Below are 21,018 nucleotides of genomic sequence, written 5' to 3'. Positions count from 1 at the left end.
ATGTATCCCTTAATATCTTGGAATTAATACAAAATAAATAATGAATGTATATTACCATATTTCTTAGAATAGCAGCCTCATCAATTTTACATTGTTATTTTAAAGGTTTACTTATCCTTTAAACTTACTCATGATGCCCTTCTGAGCACTTTTCCTTCATTTTCTATTTTTAGTGGTTTCTGAGATAACGGTGGCTTTAGACTAATACCAGGCTTATGGCCCAGCGTCTCTTTCAGAGATGATCCCTGCATAGTCAGTTAACCCTAGCATCTCTGGCACAGCAGCTCTAAAAGAGAGCCTGATATTAGCAGTCTAAAACTGCAAAAGTCTTAGAAACCACTACAACTAGAACATTTCTGTAAATTGCAAAAGCGCACGTGGGAGCACCCTGAATACCTTTATTTGGATTTGGGTTCAGATCCTTTTTAAAAAAGCTAGAGGTAGGCGTGTCTTTAGCAGGGGAGGCTGGAGGGGTATATACAGGGTTGAAGGGGATATAAATTATAAATAACGAGGTCTCCAGCACAGGATGATATTTTGCCACACTAACCATCAAGAACAGCCCTGGATACCTGGATACCTGGATTTGAAGTCAATTCCTGAATCTCTATACATGCAACCTGTACAAAAACAGCATATAAAAAGAATAATATCTGTATAAATGCAGTGATACGGTATGAGGCACGTGAGGGGTTGACTGAAGCACCCTGCCCTGGTGTCTCTGTGATACAAATGATCCTTAGTATTTTGGGAACAGATCCCTCCAGGTCTCCCCTCCTCCCCTCTTCTTGTCGAGCCATTTTCCACATGGGAATATGGTGGTGACCCCCGTTGCAGTGTTGGTGATCTCCACCCTCTCCAGCAGCCACCCGGGGTTGATACCGCTGTTATCGTGCTCCATGCGGACTTTCTTCATTTCCCCAAGGTCCAGGGTCTCTATGAAGAAGCGGTTGGTTTTCCCGCGCTCAAAGAGGTTCCGCATCTTCTGCTTTAAGGTATGCCGCCCGGAATCTCCATTGGAGCCGTACATAGTGATGACCACATTGGCATCTGTTCCCGCCCCCTTTTCAAAACCGGTGACCACGATGACTTCGTATTTGACTGGTACCAAACTGCGGGCCCGGCTGGCAAAGCTCTCGACTGCCTTGGCACACTCAAACACTTTGTAATCGTCCCTCTTGCTGCGGAGTGGCACCTTGGCATTGCAGTTAAATATATACCTGGAAGACAGAGGCGCCACATTTCACATTGCCCTTTTTTTTTAAATTGAATTATGGCCTTCTACTGAAACTCCAGCCAGCAAGAAGCCACAAGAAATACAACCCACTAATACATTAGAAACTAGTCACCAGAAAGTGAGACTGAAAATCACAATGGGCCTTCCTTAGAGCCTCGTACAGTTAAAGTGGACCTGTCACCCAGACACAAAAAGCTGTATAATAAAAGTCCTTTTCAAATTAAACATGAAATCCAATTTCTATTTTTTATTAAAGCATTCATAGCTGTTGTAAGCTCGTTTAAACATCTCAGCTGTCAATCAAATATTGTCTGCCCCTCCTCTATGCCTTAGACAATTACTTTCACTTTCCATTCAGCACTTCCTACATGTCACTGCTCTCCACACATTCCCCTGTTCTCTTCACCATTTAATTGTGTAGCCAGGACATGGGGATGGACATCAGGGCCCCCATTCTGGTGCACAAACAAGATTCTGAGATGATACAAGTCTTGTCTTAATAACAGTGTCCACAATATGGCTCCTGCCTGCTTGCTATAACTATGAATTCCCAGACTGAAGGAAACAAGATTCAAATAATTTATATAGTGTAATCAAAGTTAATTTTGTTTGATTAATGTGATAAATTAGGATTTTGAATATTTTTTTTGGGTGACGGGTCCCCTTTAATAGTGCTGCTCCAGCAGAATTCTGCACTGAAATCCATTTTTCAAAAGAGCAAACTGATTTTTTTATATTTACTTTTGAAATCTGCCATGGGGCTAGACATAGTCAGCTTCCCAGGTCCCTCCAGTCATGTGACTTGTGCTCTGATAAACTTCAGTCACTCTTTACTGCTGTACTGCAGTTGGAGTGATATCACCCCCTCCCTTTCCCCCCAGCAGCCTAACAACAGAACAATGGGAAGGTAACGAGAAAACAGCTCCAAATACTTAATAGTAAAAATCCATGTCCCGCTGTGATGAGGGATACTGTAATTGTTTTTCCAAAACACATCAGTTAATAGTGCTGCTCCAGCAGAATTCTGCACTGAAATCCATTTCTCAAAAGAGCAAACAGTTTTTTTTTATATTTAATTTTGAAGGCTAACATGGGGCTAGACATATTGTCCGTTTCCTAGCTGCCCCCAGTCATGTGACTTGTGCTCTGATAAATGGATTAAAAAAAGATGGCTGCCTACACACCAATATTACAACTAAAAAAAATACACTTGTTGAATTAGGAATGAAATTTTACATGGAAGAGTTAATTAGATTTGTAATTTAGAAATAAAAAGTACTCCATAAAAATCATGACAGAATCCGTTTAACATAATCTATCTTAAATAGGAACCGCTCTGGGCACTTACTTGTTTCCAAGTTCAGTCTCGGTCACGATGATCTCCTTGACGTGCCAGTGTAAATCTGGCTTTGGAGAAAACTTCCTTCCATCCTTGGGGCAATGGCCAACGCAGATGGCAGCAATGTCACCCACGTTCTTGGAGGAAAACTTAAATTTATCCGTTGCATCCCTGAGAGGGAGAAGATATAGGTCATTTATATGAGCACCCTCACTTTTAATGTAGATCTCTATTTACAGTCCAGACTTACAGGATACTAATAGATGTATCAGTCATGCATGGCAATACATGTATGTGTCTTTAGAGCAAAGGTCTTAAACTTTATAGGGCCCCACTAGGCAAATATTATATACTGTATATGGGGGAATGTAAATAATAAAAGTATAATAGTAAAGAATGGTCATTGCTCCCCAGTATATTATCTTCTCTGCCCAGGACCATGAATAAAGATGACCCTAAATAAAAGCACATTGTGATCAGCATGTGCCTCCCAGTAGGGTTCCCAGTACTTACCGTGCAAACCTCCGCTTTTTGGAAGAGTTCTCCAATAGAAATTCTTTTGACCTCCCTTTTTTGCCCTCCAAGACGATCCAGACATTGTCTTTGGTCTCTGCATCGTCCCTGTCGCTCGTCACCGTCACAATCTCATAAGCTGGAGCCGGGAGAGATAAATTCCATAACTGAGTTAGACCAGGACTGTTCTAACAGGCAGAGTTGAATAGGGAGTGACCCAGGAATGGGCAAGTGGGAATATGAGGTCCATTTGATTTTTGAAGGCAGCCCTGTTAATATCTTTATGTACAATGGGCCTTCAAGATGTTACTGAAAATTGTGTCCCCCTTTTTGCCTGGTCTATTCTTTCTTCTGATCAGCTACTTTGTACTGAACACCTACAACCCTAGAATTGGTGCTACCTAAGGATTAGATATAAAATAGTCTCCTTTCTGGTTGACTCTCAACTGCTTGAAAGAAGCTTCATACAGGTACATCTTTAGTATAAAAGAGCCACAGATGAAGAATGATGAAGAGACAGGAAGGCCGAGACTCCCGAAAAAGAGTTCAACTGCTATATATTCATACATAGTTACCCAGTGGAAAGTCTTTTACTGGTAGCCTCCCCAAAAAAAAAATGTTACCCTCCACCCCTGGAAAGTCTTTTGTCTATTGTTTAAGGCCTAAGGGCAGTAGAGTTATTACCACCACCTTCTTTGATAGAGTGTTTCTCATTCTACTGAAGTAATGGGAAATGCCTTGGTTTTTAGGGGTCAATACACCACATGGGCCATACCAATGAGATGTTGACAGGGATGATGTAGAAAGGTGTTTGCATAGAATGTAAGACAAGAAGGAAGGTGGGTGTAGGTACTGGGTACTATGCCACAGTGTCAATGGAAATAAACCAAATGTTTGGCCAAATGAATACTGTAGAGAATGGGAGCTGGCGCTGTACATACATGTGCGCTCTTTCAGATCCAAGATATCGTTGTTGGCACAGGCGAGCTCCCTTATGATCTGGTGATCGTCCGCGTTCTTGGCGAGCCATCGGTCACACTGGAAGCGGAAACTCTTGTTCATGGTCTCGTCCTTTATATCTATAAATTCCAGGTGCCAGCCGGGGCCAATACCTTGCAAAGAGATACACACACAATGATTGGAAGTACTGGACTTTAACAAATGCAGGAACCTTGGCACTGGCCAGTGAACTATTGAACGATCCTATAAACAAAGGGCAAGTGTAATAACACGTACAATGTTTGTTCAAGGTCAAGTAACTCATAACAGCCAACCGCAGTTTTGCTTTCAAACAGCAGTCCAATATGGTTGCTATGGGTTACTAGATCTCAAGCAAACTTGAAACCTGCTTCCAGATGCCCACATCCAAAGTTAACCAGATATCCCTTCATCCAACACTTCCTCATTGGGTTCCAGCAAAAAAGTGGGGTCATCATGGTCCCCATAATTCTTTATTCAGTTGTTACTAGACATGGCATTGGCCTCTGGAGATAACAATCTATTCCTGTATGAGTGTTAAGTCAACCCTGACAAATACAATTGGGCGGACAAGATCATGTGAGAACCACGGCGAGTGGATCAAAATATTTGATCTTAGATAAGATCTATGAAGTTGATGCAGTTAGTCACTTTTAAAAATTAGGGATGTAACCAGGGCTGAAAAAGTCATAGGCAGAGAGTGGAAATAAGAAGGAACACACAGCAGCTATGCACAATGCTTCTTCAAAGGTATAGAGGTATTTATATCCAGAATTATCCAGATCCCAGGAAGTGACTTCATATTTAAGGGGGCTGTTCACCTTTAAATGAACTTTTAGTATTACGTAGAGAGTAAAATTCTGATTTGCAATTGGTTTTAATTTTTTATTATTTGTGTTTTTTTAGTTATTTAGCTTTTTATTCAGCAGCTCTCCAGTTTCAGCCACCTGGTTGCTAGGGTCCAAATTACCCTAGCAACCACCGATTGATTTGAATAAGAGACTGGAATATGAATAGGAGAGGGTCCAAATAGAAAGGGGAGTTATAAAAAGTGCCATTTGTTTTTTTAGATGGGGCCAATGACCCCCATTTGAAAGCTGGAAAGAGTCAGAAGAAGAAGGAAAATAATTCAAAAACTATAAAAAATAAATAAATAAGGAAGACAATTGAAAAGTTGCTTGAAATTGGTAATTCTATAACATGCTTAATTTAAAGGTGATCTACCCCTTTAAGACACTCTAAGGAGGAGGAAGAGGTCTTTATACCTTTTTTGTTTTAATAATTCTCTGACAGGGGTGAATAAGGGTATAATAAATGTTTATGAATTTGCCTCTTTCTTTACAGCAAATTATCATTTTAATTAGAGCTGCAGGCATGTCCCTTACAACCCCTATTTATTTTCTATATTGCCCCTAAACAAATAGAGAGCTTCCAAGTCAATTTGTGTCTTCGCAATTCAACTTTCCTGAAAGCAAACTTTATTAAGTGCCCCCATCATATACTCCTTGTGTTGGCTAATTAAATATCCACATCCCGGCCCCATACGAGAGCCTTCAGTTCCTAATAAGCCCCTATGTTCCTTATTAGTACAGTCAGCTCTGCGGTGCACCATGGACTGGCGGAGCCTAATTGTGCCACATTTACTGGTGTTGGAGGGGGAGCAGCTGTAGAACTTCATTAGCATCATTAAGAGGACCCAGACCTGAGAGTTCCCGTTCAGCTACAAAGACGTCTCTCGCTTACAAATTAATTTCATGAGACTGGGGCTCGGCGAGAGGCTTCTGGGAATTTTAATGAAAGCAAAAAGCAATGTTTCAGAAGACAGGGGAGTTTCCTAGGCCATGAGTCCCTAGAAAGCCGGGCAATTAGTCTGGGCTAACACGCTGGGCTGCTGATTATGTTATATGGCTTCAATGATCCAAATTGCTCCTTCATCTGCTGCACATGCTGAGCTCCAGCGTCCGACTAACTATACTGACCCATTCAGTGCCAGGCCACATTATATTGGACATAAGAACAGTTATATAAAGGGGAAATATACCCTAGTGAAAACTTTTAGAATGTTATAGAATGGCCAATCCTAAGCAACTTCTCAATTGGACTTCATTTTTTCTTTTTTTTATGGTTGTTTAATTATTTGCCTTCTTCTTCTGACTCTTTTCAGCTTTCAAATGGGGGTCACTGACCCCATCTAAAAAAACAAATGCTCTGTAAGGCTACAAATGTATTGTCATTGCTACTTTTTATTACTCCTCTCTCTGTTCAGGCCTCTCCTATTTATATTCCAGTCTCTTATTCAAATCAATGCATGGGGAATATATATGGTATCAGATACATGTCAGTTTCTTCAGCACCGAAAGCACATTGTGCCCATAGTTAACCTATTTAGATTGGGTTGCCGTGATCCCCTTTCATCACTGAAATTTCTTTCTGCAGTAGACAGTAGTAATTAAAGGGGTGGTTCACCTTTAAGTGAACTTTTATTATGGTATTAAATGGTTTATTCTAAGCAATGGAAAGCAACTCTTTAATTGGCCTTCTTCTTTTTTTTTTTTTTTAATTATTTGCCTCCTGGCTATTTCTAACTTTCAAATGGGGGTCACTGACCCCATTTTAAAAACAAATGCTCTGTAAGGCTACAAATATACTGGTATTGCTACTTTTTATTACTCTCTATTCAGGCCTCTCCTATCCATATTCCAGCCTCTTACTCAAATCAATTCATGGTTGCTATGAAAGTTTGGGCCCTAGCAACCATGTGGCTAAAATGGCAAACTGGAGACCTGCAGAATAAAAAGCTAAATAACTACAAAAACCACAAATAAAAAATGAAAAACAATTGCAAATCGACTCTGAATATCACTCTCTACATCATACTCAATGTTAATCAAAAGGTGAACAACCCATTTAAAATGTAACCTCTTACAGGGCTTAGTTGATTGGGTGCAGAGATCCTGAACCCTGGACTCTCTAGCAGATGCTGCATTTCAACAAGAGCACTCACAAGAAAAATAGACCCTTGGACAGAATCTGAATCCGAAATAGGACAAAGTATGCAGGGTTGGCAGGTAAGTGACTGGCATAAACCATATTGCTTTGTGGCACTGTGGGTATGTAGCTTTCTGCTATAGTAACTTTGCTAGTGACAAAGCAGATCATATTGGCACAATATAAAGAGGCATTGACTGTTGACCTCAGCGAATCAGTTTCCCTTGATTTTTTGACCCAAAGTAAGTCTGGGGTTCGGGACCCATAATTCACAATAGATTTAATGCACTAAATCTCCTTTTAAAGGCGTTGTTCACCTTTAAATTAACATTTAGTATGATGTAGAGAGTGATATTCTGAGACAATTTGCAATTGGGTTTTATTTTCTTTTGGTTCTTGAGCTATTTAGCTTTTTATTTAGCAGCTCTTCAGTTTGTCATCTCAGCTATCTGGTGCTGAGGTCCAAATTCCCCTAGCAACCATGCACTGATTTGAATAAGAGACTGGAATATGAATAGGAGAGGCCTGAATAGAAAGATGAGTAATAAAAAGTAGCAATAAAAACACATTAGTAGCCTTACAGAGCATTTGTTTTTTAGATGGGGTCAGTGACCCCCATTTGAAAGTTCGAAATAACCAGGAGGCAAATAATTCAAAAACTATAAAAACTAAAGGCCAATTAAAAAGTTGCTTTCCATTGCTTAGAATTAACCATTTAATAATATCATAAAAGTTAACTTAAAGGTGAACCACCCCTTTAATTACTACTGTCTACTGCAAAAAGATGAAAGGGGATCATGGCAACCCATTCTAAACATCAATTTTGGGTCCCAACCCATAGATTTTCTACGGGCACAATGTTCTTCAGTGCTGAAGAAACCAACATGAACCTCAATGGTATTGCGCTTTGCATTAGCCATAAGTCCATACTCTTTTCAGGCCATCTGCTTGGCTTCTGGTTCCTACAGGAGGCAACAAAGTATTTATTCACCTGAATTGAACCTCTAGGAACACAAATGTATTTTCTTGCATTCCAGTGAAGGGCTGGAGGAATACTAACCAGCCTCAGCACAAGCTGATTAAATTCATGGAATTACTTGCATGGAAAGGTCTCTCCCGGGGAAGACGGAAGAGTAACTGAAGCAAATCAGGCATCTGTCATGTCTCACTGGTAACACAGGAGAATAAAGGAGAGGTAAAGCTAAATTAAACAACAAAAATACTCAGGATACAGCAGGGCAAACCTTAGCTTATCCCAAAATATTTCTGCTATTTAAATGTTACATTGGCCTTTCAACAGGCCAATGTTCTCCTCCCCCTAGGTAGTATAGGATCTACACCACAATAGTCTCAATGATGGTATCCATGGGTATTTGGGGCATAAAGCCCTAGTTAGTGTGATTTTTATTTAAAGGGGATGACTATGAAGATTTTCATCCATCCAGGTCATGGTATATCTAGTATAGGTCAATCTAAAAACAACTGGACTTGCTGAGTAATCATTGAAGACGTTTCACTACTCATCCGAGCAGCTTCTTCAGTTCAACTGACTGGTGTGGGAAGTTCTCGGCATATAAACTCTTCCACTAATCCAATCACAATGGCACAACTTTTTTTTTTTTTTAGATTTACCTTTACTAGATATTTAAAGGGGATGAAACACCACATGTGTCACTGTGAAAGAAGAGGGATGATGTTTATTATGACATCAATCGTATGGTTCCAGCCAAGTTCATGAGGCCACTTTCATACTAAAGAACATATTCTTGCACCTTGTAGACTTTTTGGTGCCCCTGCTAATGCTCTAGGAAGGCTTTAGTATATGAGAAAAAGAAGCATTCTGAGGATGAATGGAAAAAACACCAAGGGGCAGAAGTGGCCGTCACTATTGAAAATTTGCCAGAAATCAGCAGGGACATTGCCAATTTACTAACAGGTGTAGAGGACAATTCTCTAGCGAAAGAGATCGTGGCTAGCTCAGTTTCGTGCCCTATTGCCAGGCATTGTGTTCCTAGTGGCCGTCACTATTGAAAATTCGCCAGAAATCCGCAGGGACGTTGCCAATTTACAACAAGTGTAGAGGACAATTCACTAGCGAAAGAGACCGTGGCTAGCGCAGTTTCGCGCCCTATCGGCAGGCAAATTTTTGTTCAGGTGAACAGTCGTAACTCCGCCAATTGACTAAAGAGCGAATTTTACAGAACGTAACTTTTGCCAGAGTTTCCTTAGCCACCTTAGACCTGGTGAACTGATAAGATGAAGCCACATCCTCCTCAATCTTATGTCAGTGACATCATATCCTGTATGCGCAACTTCGCATTTTAATGAATTAGCGTAGTGGTAATGAATTTAGGCCTGGCGAAGAGGCGCAAAGTGTTCGCTGGCTAAATTTCGCCCTCTAGTGAATTTGCCCCCAAGTTGGGTTCCCAGTAATAATTCCTCCTACCTGAGTTATCGTGCCAGACCCGCACTTTGCACAGATCTCCGAGGCTCAACATATCTGGGAATCTGAAAACATCGCTCTGGCTCCTTTCAAACTTGTTGGAATTGTTGGACTGCTTCAATGCCAGAGTGCCGGTGTCTCCGTTCTCTCCGAAGATTATCAGGAACACGTTGGCATCAGTACCGGCTCCTGCATAAGGACAAGCCAATCAGTGCTTAGTAAAACTACCAAGATATGAAAAACTCACGGCAGATTTTGTATCACACACCTGACACGTCGCTGGTTTTGACTTGTATAATGTACGTCGTAGTGTCTACCATTTCTTCACCATCGATTGTGGCTGCCATTTCACAGGACAGAGTCTTCCTCTCGCCATTGGTCTTGGACAACCAGTCCCCATACATGAACACTGTCTCCTCTTCGGTGGTCAGGTTCTTCAAGGTGATCTGACAATAATTAAGTGGACATTATGAGGCACATTTATCAAGGGTCGAATTTCGAATTCATGTGAGTTTTTTTAAACTCCCTAAAATTCGAATGAATTTGAAATTCGATTTGCCAGACTAATTGAAACTGCTGGAAAACTCGAATCGAATTCGATTCAAATTCATTCTCTGAAAAAAACTCGAATTTCAGGAAGTCTGCAAACATCTCCAAATTGATCCCTGTACCTCCCCCATTGATTTAAACAGTAATTCGGCAGGTTTTAGGTGGCGAATAGTTGAATTTTAATTCTTAAAGGACCACAGTATGATAAATCTCGAAAATCCAATTCTTATTTTTTTTTAAAAACTCTAATTGAGTTTGGATAATTCCCTAGTCGAATTTGAGAGTTTTGACCATAAAAAAATTGAATTTTCAATTCAACCCTTAATAAATCTGCCCCTATGTGTCTATGTACAAGGTCTTTGTAGCCAATTTAATGTCTAACTTTAGAAAGGAGTCATAAAATCCATCATTCCTTACTCATTACATTAACTCTTTTATAGATAGCAGTATACTTATAAACAGCCATTTATTTATCAAGACTAGGTTAATCTAGTTTTCAGTGTCAACTCTTTGTGACCTTTAGCTTAGGGGGAAAAATGATAACATGGGTCTAGATGCTAGCCTTCCTCCAAACAACTCAGGGTCCACAATGTCTTCTCACCACTAATACAACTGAGCCCCTGGATTGAACCACTTGATGAGCATTTCTCTCTGATATCAATCCTATACAAATCAATCACTTGTTTGACTCTTCTAAACTTGAACTGGCACTTCTATCAACTGACCCATGTGATCCAATAATTAACTCCCTATTCACTACATCATCATTAGACCATAAGCTCAGAAGGCCTTAAGGTGGCCATAGACGTAACAATTATGATCTTTCTTAAAAAAGATGTTATCAAAAAAAATCATTAGTTTCAATACACCTGTGTAGAAACAATAGAATTCTACCTCTATCTGACGATTCAGCACTAACAATGGACGATGTTCAGTTGCCTTCAAAGGCGCCAATCAAAATTTTCCGCCTGGGCCGATCGACGAGCCGACCAATATCCAAGTCTTCTGCCGATATTGGTTGGCTCATCTCCTGCCATACACACACCGAATATCGTACGACAATTTGTTTCATACGATATTATTGGTGCGTCTATGGCCACCTTTACCTGGAAACCTCTACTGCCCAGAGGACCAGCAATGAACCGACGTATATAAAAATCACTACAAATCTTTCTCTAAAGTGAGCGTTACCTGTTCGAAATACCACTCAGGACGGCTGCCCTTCCCATCTATACGCATTCTCATCTTCTTCAGTGGGGCGATATCAGCGATCTCCATGACAAAAGTGTCACGCTGGCCTCTCTCAAACCTGAAAATGGGTAGAGATAGGTTTCAGAGAAATCAATAAGATTTGGGGTATGTGCTAAAAGGAGCTAAAACGTCCTGGTCTGAAAAATATACTCTCGTTAGGCCAGGGGTCCCCAACCTTTTAAACCCGTGAGCCACAAATGTAAAAAGAGTTGGGGAGCAACACAAGCATGAAAAAGTCCCTTGGGGTTCCAAATAAGGGCTATTCGCTATTTGGAACCCCCTATGTGGACTGGCAGCCTACAAGAGGCTCTACTTAGCACTATACTTAGTTTTTATGCAATTAAAACTTGCTTTCAAGCTTGGAAATAATAAAAATAAGCACCTACTTTGAAGACACTGAGAGCAACATCCAAGGGGTTGGAGAGCAACATGTTGCTCACGAGCTAGTGGTTGGGGATCACTGCGTTAGGCTAAGACTCCAATTTGACCCAATCTGGGGCAAGACAGCTCCATACTTACCATACTTATTACAATGCTCATTATCACAAATATTAAAAAACTCATCACAGAATGTGACATATACCTGTCATCTCCTTTTGGCAGCTGCATTTCCTCTGAGCTCCCACTTTCTCCAAAGCAGGTTATATAAATATTGGCATCAGTACCCCCGTTTGGTACATCTCCCGTGACAACAGTAACCTCATAGAGAATCTGAAGGAACATAGAAGAAGGGAAGGGTTTTCCAGAATAATTTAATGTAGTCTAAACATCAATATTTCGAAGGATAAATGGATCAGTATGTTGACTTCATCATAAAATGTGCACCACTCTAATCCATAAAACTCATAGGAAACGAGAATCATTTGAAGCATGTTAATGTCCACAAGAAAGCAAGAATGTGCAAGCTAAATGTACCACAGAGAAGCAACATTACCTTATGGCCAATAGTGATGGCAGTTGCATCCAGCATATCGAAGACCCGTGCAGTTAGACCATCTCCTCTATCTTTGGCAAACCAGCATTTACAGACAAAGGTATACATGAGTCCTTTGTTAGGCACTGTTAGTTGGATCTCATCCACAAGCCAGCAGCTTTCTGGGGTAACCCCATCGTGGCCCAACTGGGAAAAAGTGAAAGAAAAAGGCATAGCAGAACAAGGTATCCATTTGTGGGCCTATAAAATGGAGTCTAGTCTGGATGTCAACTGGAATGTCTTGAGGTCCCCCTTAACAAAACCCGTCTCACCCTTCCACCATAGTCATGGTCAGCTTTATGTGAGCTATTCCAATAGGACCAAAGTCCAAGTACATGAAAATATACACACAAGTGCAAATACTACATTGTTTGGCAGTATCTAATGCTACAATCCCTCCAGATCTTACCTCCATCTTTTTAATCTCTCCAACATCCAGTCCCACGACAGAGAACTTCTCCACTGACCCTGGCGCAAAACCTTTCTTCTCTTTGGGCAGGTCCAGCCAAAGTCGTTCTGTCCTTATCTTCTGAGGCCCCATGATGATGACATAAGCGCGACTTTCTGTCCCTCCAACTCGGTCAAGGCCAGTGGTGATAGTGATATGATATGGGATCACTGGAACAGACACAGAGCATACAAGTCTCCCATACAATGAAAGCAAATTATGTTTTTGTAATTTTTGTAATTCCCACGAATTAAAATTAAACCAATGAATTAGACTGAGAACTACTTAAAGGATGTGCTATGTACATAAAACATGTAGGTCTTGTTTTTGCCATCTAAGAGCAGCAAGAAGAAACGCTTACATGTTGCGTCTTGGTGAGAACCATCTAGGCTGTTCTTGCCCTTTACATTGGCATTGTTATCCTGACTTCTCAGACTGATGGATGATCCCCAGAAGCTTTTGGATGAGCTTCCCAAGCTAAGACGCTCCCCATCATACTCCTAATAGAGAAGCAATTTCAAAGGTTTATAAAAGCAAAGTCAAGTCATTACAAATACCTTTTGAATAAAGTACATCTGAGATGGGACCCCTAGAGTAGCATAAGCAATGGCAAGATTAAATGACTGCTTGGAGTCCCCAAAATGTAATAATAACCCCTCCATAGGACCAAGCATGAAGGTGATGGTCAACTGAGACAGCCTATGATTAAGTCACAAAATAGATATGTCATCACTGACGTCATCCACAGGCGCCCAGGGTTACACAAGGCGGTTGAGACGCCGGCAATTACTGCACAGACTGCTTGGAGAACCCAGAAAGCGGCAAGATGGTGACTCCTAATTGTTATATGCGCATTTTTACAAAGACCATTGTGAATGCAATTTGAACTTATTGGCGATTAAAGAATTTATGGTTTTACACTATGTCAGTGCATTCTTATAGAGCTGCAGAATTTGGAGCAGGTTGGTGAATCTTCAGCTTAATAATTCCCTCAATGCATATTTCCTTTTATACGTTTGTAAGAACCCCACCATTTGAATACATCACATCGCATGCTTTGGAGTGGCGTTACAAGGGGTGCGCAGTTTGGATAAGCACAACAATAAGGGCACTTATGTTCACTTTTTCGCTTAAGCACTAAGTGGTGTGTCAACATAATTACAAAATACTGCACTATATTGGTATCATTTTTCTTGTCTTTTTTGTCTAACCTCATGCTAGTGAGCGCTGGTTTTTTCTTCAGTATTGGTTGGAGCCTATGATTAAGTGTCCCAGTGACACGAAACGCATCAGACGAGAGATGACTATATAAAATAAATTTTTCATTTTCTATCTACTACTTTATATGATCAATACGTGAGCCTACCAGTGTGCCCTGCACCAACATTTAAGCTTTATATACGGATTGTCCGCTCCCCTGAGCTGAGGGCCTGGGGCTGGAGCACGTGGGCCACATTTCTACTTTGGTGAGTGACTCCACTAGTCTGCACTTGCTTTATGCTTAAAATTTTCTTGGTCCAGACTATTGTCAACTGAGACATTGTCTAGCTACAGCAACTGCCCCCTTTAGGCAGGCGGTAAGTGCCACTGGCACTAAGCAATGCGTTAGAATAATACACAAGCCAGGGATGTTCCGGGGGGCATCCATGTGTTATCCCCACTGAATGCACCACCTTTCTTGTCCTACCATTCTAGCTGTGCACCTCATGGCATTTAACTGTGGGCTTTACACCAATTTTCTGCACTTGGTTGAGGAGATTATACAGAGACTGATTGAATGTCCAAGAAACCTGCTCATTTCCTACCTTCTCATACAACACTCGTTCAATCTTCTTGTCTTCTTTCTTGGTGGAGAGCCATCGCTCACAGATGAACATATACGTCTCTTCTGTGACTTCATTAAGGATCTCTACCCTCTCCAGGTACCAGTCAGGGTTCAACATAGAGTTATCGTGCCGAATCTTAATCTTATAGATGGTGCCAAGATCCACTGCTTCTATATTGAATTTATCCACCTAAGGACACATGATATAGAACAAGGGACATTGTAAGATTATTTGACTGAGCATTATGGACATGCAGCAAAAATCCATAATATAATATCAATACAAAGGTGAGATAAATCCAACAAATATGCTTAATAATATTTATTTTTCATTAAATAGAAAATTCCTTGACAAATTTGTAGCTCCGTAACTCTAGCATGCTTAAATATGTGGTTCTAAGAGCAGTGGATGTGCCAGTCAAATCTTCATGCATGGTGGGGAACTCTTTACCTTTGGGCAGAGGTTTCAAAAAAATCTTGCTGCTCAGGGCCATATATACCATATAGGCACTCAAGGGTCTGTGCAAGACCGTAGCATTAGGGGGACGACCGTGGGGTTATGGAGGAAAAAATCTCCCTAGCCCACCATCAGATATTTGGGGCTACATCTGGTGGAGCCAAAGGGTGGGTTACCTGAAGCCTCCATGATTGGTGCATGTGCAGTACAGAAGGGGATGGGATGAGATCTAATGCCTTCAGTATCACGGACCTAAATACAGTCCTGTTCCTGCCACCTGCCCTGCTAATATTTCTGGGACATGCAGGAACTTATCACAGTTGAAAATAGCACAGATAGCTTCTCTTAGTGACCACCAGGAGGGTCACTAAGAGAAAGTCCACCAACCAACTTCTATAAATTATCTGCACACTAATGACTCTATTCATAATACTAAATCCCTGGAAAATCAGCCCAATAATTACTCTGGATTTCAGTATATCCAACCCACTGCCCCCAACCAACATTATGAGGCTCAGAAATCCTGTATAAAGTTGTTTCATGTACCTGCCCCCTCTCGAACTTGTTGGAGTTGGTCTCTGACTTGCTCAGTTTCCTCTCCCCCGTGTCTCCCAAATCTCCATAAACTGTGATGAAAACGTTGGCGTCCGTTCCCGATCCATAGATGTCGCCAGTGAAGACAGATATGCTGTACGTGTGGGCTGAAAGACACGTGGCTTCCTTAAAGGGGTGCTCAATGCTCAAAAACAGAACTTAGGCAAGTAAAAGCTAACCAGTGATTGGCTGAATGATCAGAAATGAAAAATGAGCGCCTAGTTAGTAAGTTGGTGTAGAAAGTTGGAGTAGGAAGGGAAGTCTGTACCTCCAGTTGAGGGAAGAAGAACTTTAATGAAAAATTATAAACTACCTATTAGAATGCTTAAAGAAGAGCCGAAGCTCAACAATGTGTTTCACAATATATTTAAGGCTTCTGTACCAGCCTAAGGCACCCACAACCCTTTGCCAGTGACTATCTGTGCCCCCAAAGATGCCTTTAGTAGCTTTTGATGACCCCCTAAGCTTAGCTTTTCAACAGAAACCTGGAGCACAATGAGCATGTGCAGTGCCACTGACACTAAAACGATGGCCTAACAAGGTCCAAGATGGGGAGCTGCTAAGGGGCAACTTTGAAGGCCTGTTACAGTAAGTACATTATTTCTCTTTTTTTTTTTTTTAAAGTGTTTATTTATACATTTTAACTTACAACAGAGAGTAAGAACAGCAGTAGTGAACCATCACACATTGCATCGCTCAGTAATACAGAAGTACATATATCATAAAATCAGTAGTGGCATTTAACAAGTGTAGCTCAGTGGGTGGGACAGGAAACAGTCAGGGGCTTAACGGCCTATTCGGGTCCCTGCAGGAGGGGGGGAAGCACCAGGTCATGATCCGGGTTTGCCTCCAGCCAGGGCAACCATATCTGAGTAAACTTCCCCGGGCACCCTCTGGCTTCGTATGTTAACTTGATCAGGGGCAGTGCTTTGTTGGTCTGCTGGATCCATGCCTGCTTCGTAGGTGGCTGGGGGGCCATCCATTTGGTCATCAGCAGTTTCTTCGCATAAAATAACAGAGCACGAAACAAGAGTCTGAACCTATTGAGAGGAATAATTTCGTCTATCAGCCCAAGGAGGCATACTTCCGGCGTACATGGTCCTGGGAAGGCCAGTTCTTCAGACAGGTATAGTATAATGGAGTTCCAAAAGGATCTGATCCTAGGGCATGACCAGGTCATATGGGCAAAGTCCGCTCCTCTCCCACCACATTTAGGGCAAATGGCTCCCGGGTTCCTGCCCATTTTCTCCAATTTGCTTGGCGTGATATATATTTGATGCAGAAATTTAAGTTGGACAAGTTTATCTTTCAGAGCAATCAGGCCAGAGTAGATCGAGTCCTTGGCCTCCTCCCATGTTTCGTCTGTTAGTGCTGGAAGCATAGTTTGCCATTTGGGCAAAGCCCTGTCAAAGGGAGTAGTGCCTGTTTTGAGCAGGGCTTTATAGAGCCTGGAGATCAGCCCCTTGCGCTGCGGGTTTCGGAGGACAAGTTCGAAGGAGGGAGTGACATATTGTATAGTCAACCCCGAAAACTGGGATCGGAATGCGTGTCGAAGTTGCATGTAGCGGTATAATTGAACATCCCGATGCCCGGTTTGGTCTTTAATTTGAGAGAGGGTGGGGAACTGCATGTCCACCAACAGCTCCCCCAGCAGCTTAACGCCCCGTAGAGGCCAGTAGCTAAAGTCTTGTAAGTCTCTGAGGTGGGCAAGGTTGCTGTTTAACCAAAGTGGCAGATAGGGGGAGAGGATTGGGGGGTCACACTGCAGTATCTTGGATGCAGCCCTCCAAGCCTTAACGGGAGTCGTGATCGTAGTTGGCAGCTTGTTGTAGTCAGTCAGGCGTCTATAAGGAAGATTGCGGAGTCCAGCCCAAGAGCCCACCAGCTGCGCCAGTAGGACTGCACCCGGGTCCTCCTCCTGCAAATGGAACCATGTATGGATATGGTAGAGCTGGCCAGCCAGAAAGTAGAGTTGCAGATGTGGGAGAGCCAGGCCACCGTGTTCCACAGTAGCCGTCAGACTTTTCCAAGACAAACGGGGCGCCCTATTTGCCCAGATGAAGGACGAGAGCATGGACACAATCTGAACAAAGATTTTTTGGGGAACCCATACTGGCGAATTATGCAAGCGGTACAGCAATTTCGGCAGGAAGATCATTTTGTAGAGATTCACTCTCCCCCAAAGAGTGATTGGTAGAGGGGTCCATCTGGCTAGGGACAACTTGAGTTGTTGTTGAAGGGGCTCTAAATTATCAGCCAAGTAGCGTGAAGTCTGGAGGGAGATCACTATGCCCAGGTATTTGAAACTCGTGACCCAAGGAATCACATTCCCTTCGGGAGATGGAGCCGGGATCGGATCAATCGGCAGGAGGACTGACTTCGACTTGTTGATTGTGAGGCCTGAGTAGGTACCGAAGCGATCTAGGATATCAAGTGCAGTTTGTAGGGAGTCGTACGGGTCCGCCAAGAATAGTAGGAGGTCATCAGCGTAGAGAGCCAGCTTGTCCTCCAACGGCCCCCGTCTCAGGCCCATCACCCGAGCCGACTGCCGAAGAAGAATTGCTACAGGCTCTATGGCCAATGCGAAAAGGAGAGGAGACAAGGGGCAGCCCTGCCTAGTCCCTCTGGCAAGCGGAAAAGAATCCGAGACGGACCCACCGGTCTTGATTCTGGCTGTCGGTTGTAAGTATAGAAGCTTAACCCAGTCGATGAAACCGGGGCCAAACCCAAATCTTCGCATAATTTCCCACAAGTATTGCCACTCCACAGAGTCGAAAGCCTTGGTGGCATCAAGGGAGACCAACACTCTGGATCCTGGGTTGTCGTGCTCAATCTGTAGGTGGGTGTATACTCTCCGTAAGTTAATAGTTGTTGATTTGCTAGGGATGAACCCAGACTGGTCAGGGTGGATCATTGATTCTATTACTGCAGCCAACCTAGTAGCCAGGATTTTGGCAAATATTTTGGTGTCGGTGTTAATCAAAGATATGGGCCGGTAAGACTCACAGATTTCAGGGTCTTTACCTTCTTTGTGTATCAGAACTATCACTGCTTCGTAGAATGAGGGTGGTAGGGCCCCATGTTCTATTGCAGCCAGGAAAGTGCGGTGTAAGTGCCCAGGTATATGTTCAGTGTGGAATTTATACCACGCCGCTGGAAATCCGTCTGGTCCCGGAGTTTTTCCCTGCGGAAGAGCAGCTATTGCCTCTCGGACCTCCTGGAGAGTAATTGGCGCGTCCAAGGCGGCCGCTTCATGTTGCGGGAGTCTAGGGAACACGACATTGTCTAGGTAGTCACTCAATTGTTGTTGGGTATATGTAGCTTTAGAGTCATAGAGCTGAGAGTAGTAAGTGCGGAACACTTCCTGGATCTCTCGGGGTACAGTGATTAACTGCCCTGCTGCGTTCCGAACCCTAGGAATGCAAGTTCGTGAGTCATTAGTTTTTGCTAGCCAGGCCAAGAGTCTACCAGCTCGATCTCCCTGGTCGAAGATGCGATAGTCCGCATAAAGTAAGTTCTTTTTAGTCAACTGAGTGTGGACAAGTTCCAAGTCTCTCTGGGCATTGGACAAAGTGGCATTAGTCTCCAAGGTAGGGCCAGACCTGTGTTGTTCTTCAGCTTGTGACAGGCGATGCTCTGCTTCCGTGACTTTGTCTTTAGTGTCCCGCCTGGCGGCTGCTATTAGCGATATAAGTTCACCACGGGCTACCGCCTTGGATGCTTCCCATAGCATTTCCTGTGGAGCCGATGTCTGGTTAATCTCCCAATAATTTTGATAGTTCGTCTGGGCTTGTTCCGCGATCAAGGGTACCGTCAACCACAGTGGGGAGAGTCTCCAGGTAGTGCGATTGGAGGCAGTGAGGGGCAGAATCCGAAGCATGAGAGGCGAATGATCAGAGAAGGCCCTGGGGAGGTACGTGACATCTTCCACCAACTGGCAGAAATCTGCTGAGGCCAATGCCAAGTCTATCCTAGATAGGGAACCATACGCCACAGAGTGGCACGAGTATTGCCGATCCAACGGATGTTTCCACCTCCATATCTCTCTAAGGGCCAGGGCCTCCACCCAATGAGCTAATTGTTGGTTAGGGGGACCCCCCTGGTGCAATCTATCGAGCACTGGGTCCAAGGTGGCATTGAAGTCTCCAAGGATGCACACTGGTGCCGGTGGGAAGGAGGCTAATCCCGTCGTAATAAGATCTAATATGGTTGTCTTGAAGGGTGGTGGGAGGTAAATGTTCACCAGGGTGAGAAGAGTATTGTTCAGTTTGCATTGGAGAATGATGAATCTACCGTAATGATCTGTCCGAATCATCTGCAATTCAAACGAGATGCCCTTCCGGACCAAAATAGAGACTCCTCTTGAATGGGTGGAGAATGGAGCGTGATAGGCATGGGCCACCCAGGGCTTCTTGAGTGATAATAGTTTCTGACCCGTAAGGTGTGTTTCCTGCAGGAGTAGCAAGGAAGGGCGGTATTGTTTAAGATAATTAAATAGTAAGGCCCTCTTAAACTTTGAATTCAAGCCCCTAACGTTCCAGGAGACAATTGTGAGAGACTGCATCACTGAGGCAGTAGAAGTATTGAAGGGGGGAAGCCAAATACAGGGAACCCACCCACTGAGCCAGAACACATTTCAAAGCAACACATATGCCAAAAAACATCATATGCAACAATATAGTAATATGCATAGTCATGACGGTTCAAGAGAAACAAAGAAGAGAAGTGGAGAAGTAGCACTCACAAGAGTGAGAGAGAGAGATAAAAATGGGAGGAAAAGGAAAAAATAGAAGTAAGCAGTGACAGTCCCGAAAGTCCCACTACCCCGCCCTTGTCCACCTAGAAACTAAGGTGGGCCTGAATCCCCAAACAAACAGTTTAACTTGAAGAGAAGTTGTGGTGTTGTAGTACTGCGGTCAGTCCCGTGTCATCGCGGGGTCTCCGCCACATTATAGAGTTCCAATTCCAGAGTTGCGCAGGTAAGGATATCCAAGACATGGGGGGAGAGGAGGCAAAAAAAAAAAAAAAAAAAAAAAAAAGGGGGGGGGGTATTGGGATTGCGATTCACAAAAGTAGAATCCGTGGGTGATGGCAGAGATGGGGGGTCCCAAGAGTGGCATATAGTCATTAAGGGGGTTAAAGCGTACTTACAGTCACCACCGAGAAACAATAACAAGACAGGGCCACTCCACCGCTATCAGACTGGACGTCCAAGCCGTGAAGCAAGAAAAACAACTAGTCGCCTTCAAACTGGGAGACCAGGAGCCTGGAGAGGATCCTCACCAACAATGTAAAGTCTCAACCGAGGGCGACCAACATATCAACCGACAGGAAAACTTGCGACGATCTTCCCCATTCAGCGTCGACTCGAACAGCTCTGTGACCTGGTGCGTCGTTTACAGGCATCTAGCCACTTCCCGGCT

General features: G+C 43.0%; 1 protein-coding gene across 1 annotated transcript in view; it reads right to left on the bottom strand.

Moving 5' to 3' along the window:
• The window catches only part of loxhd1.L (llipoxygenase homology PLAT domains 1 L homeolog), a 134,517-nt gene continuing 113,499 nt past the window's right edge, over positions 1-21,018 (bottom strand). The window contains exons 35-47 of the mRNA XM_018267115.2: positions 15,548-15,702; positions 14,525-14,734; positions 13,081-13,219; positions 12,681-12,889; positions 12,233-12,418; positions 11,882-12,009; positions 11,239-11,356; positions 9,767-9,944; positions 9,502-9,687; positions 4,031-4,201; positions 3,090-3,228; positions 2,586-2,747; positions 1-1,220 (exon numbers count right to left, since the gene is read on the bottom strand). Of these exons, the coding sequence (XP_018122604.1) occupies positions 740-1,220; positions 2,586-2,747; positions 3,090-3,228; positions 4,031-4,201; positions 9,502-9,687; positions 9,767-9,944; positions 11,239-11,356; positions 11,882-12,009; positions 12,233-12,418; positions 12,681-12,889; positions 13,081-13,219; positions 14,525-14,734; positions 15,548-15,702 (2,462 nt within the window). The 3' untranslated portion in view covers positions 1-739. The remainder of the gene's footprint in view (positions 1,221-2,585; positions 2,748-3,089; positions 3,229-4,030; positions 4,202-9,501; positions 9,688-9,766; positions 9,945-11,238; positions 11,357-11,881; positions 12,010-12,232; positions 12,419-12,680; positions 12,890-13,080; positions 13,220-14,524; positions 14,735-15,547; positions 15,703-21,018) is intronic.

This window comes from Xenopus laevis, chromosome 1L (genome assembly GCF_017654675.1).
Source record: "Xenopus laevis strain J_2021 chromosome 1L, Xenopus_laevis_v10.1, whole genome shotgun sequence".
In the NCBI taxonomy this organism is placed as follows: Eukaryota; Metazoa; Chordata; class Amphibia; order Anura; family Pipidae; genus Xenopus; species Xenopus laevis.
The sequence above is the reverse complement of the archived record's forward strand: the minus strand, read 5'-3'. Positions and strand labels throughout refer to the sequence as shown.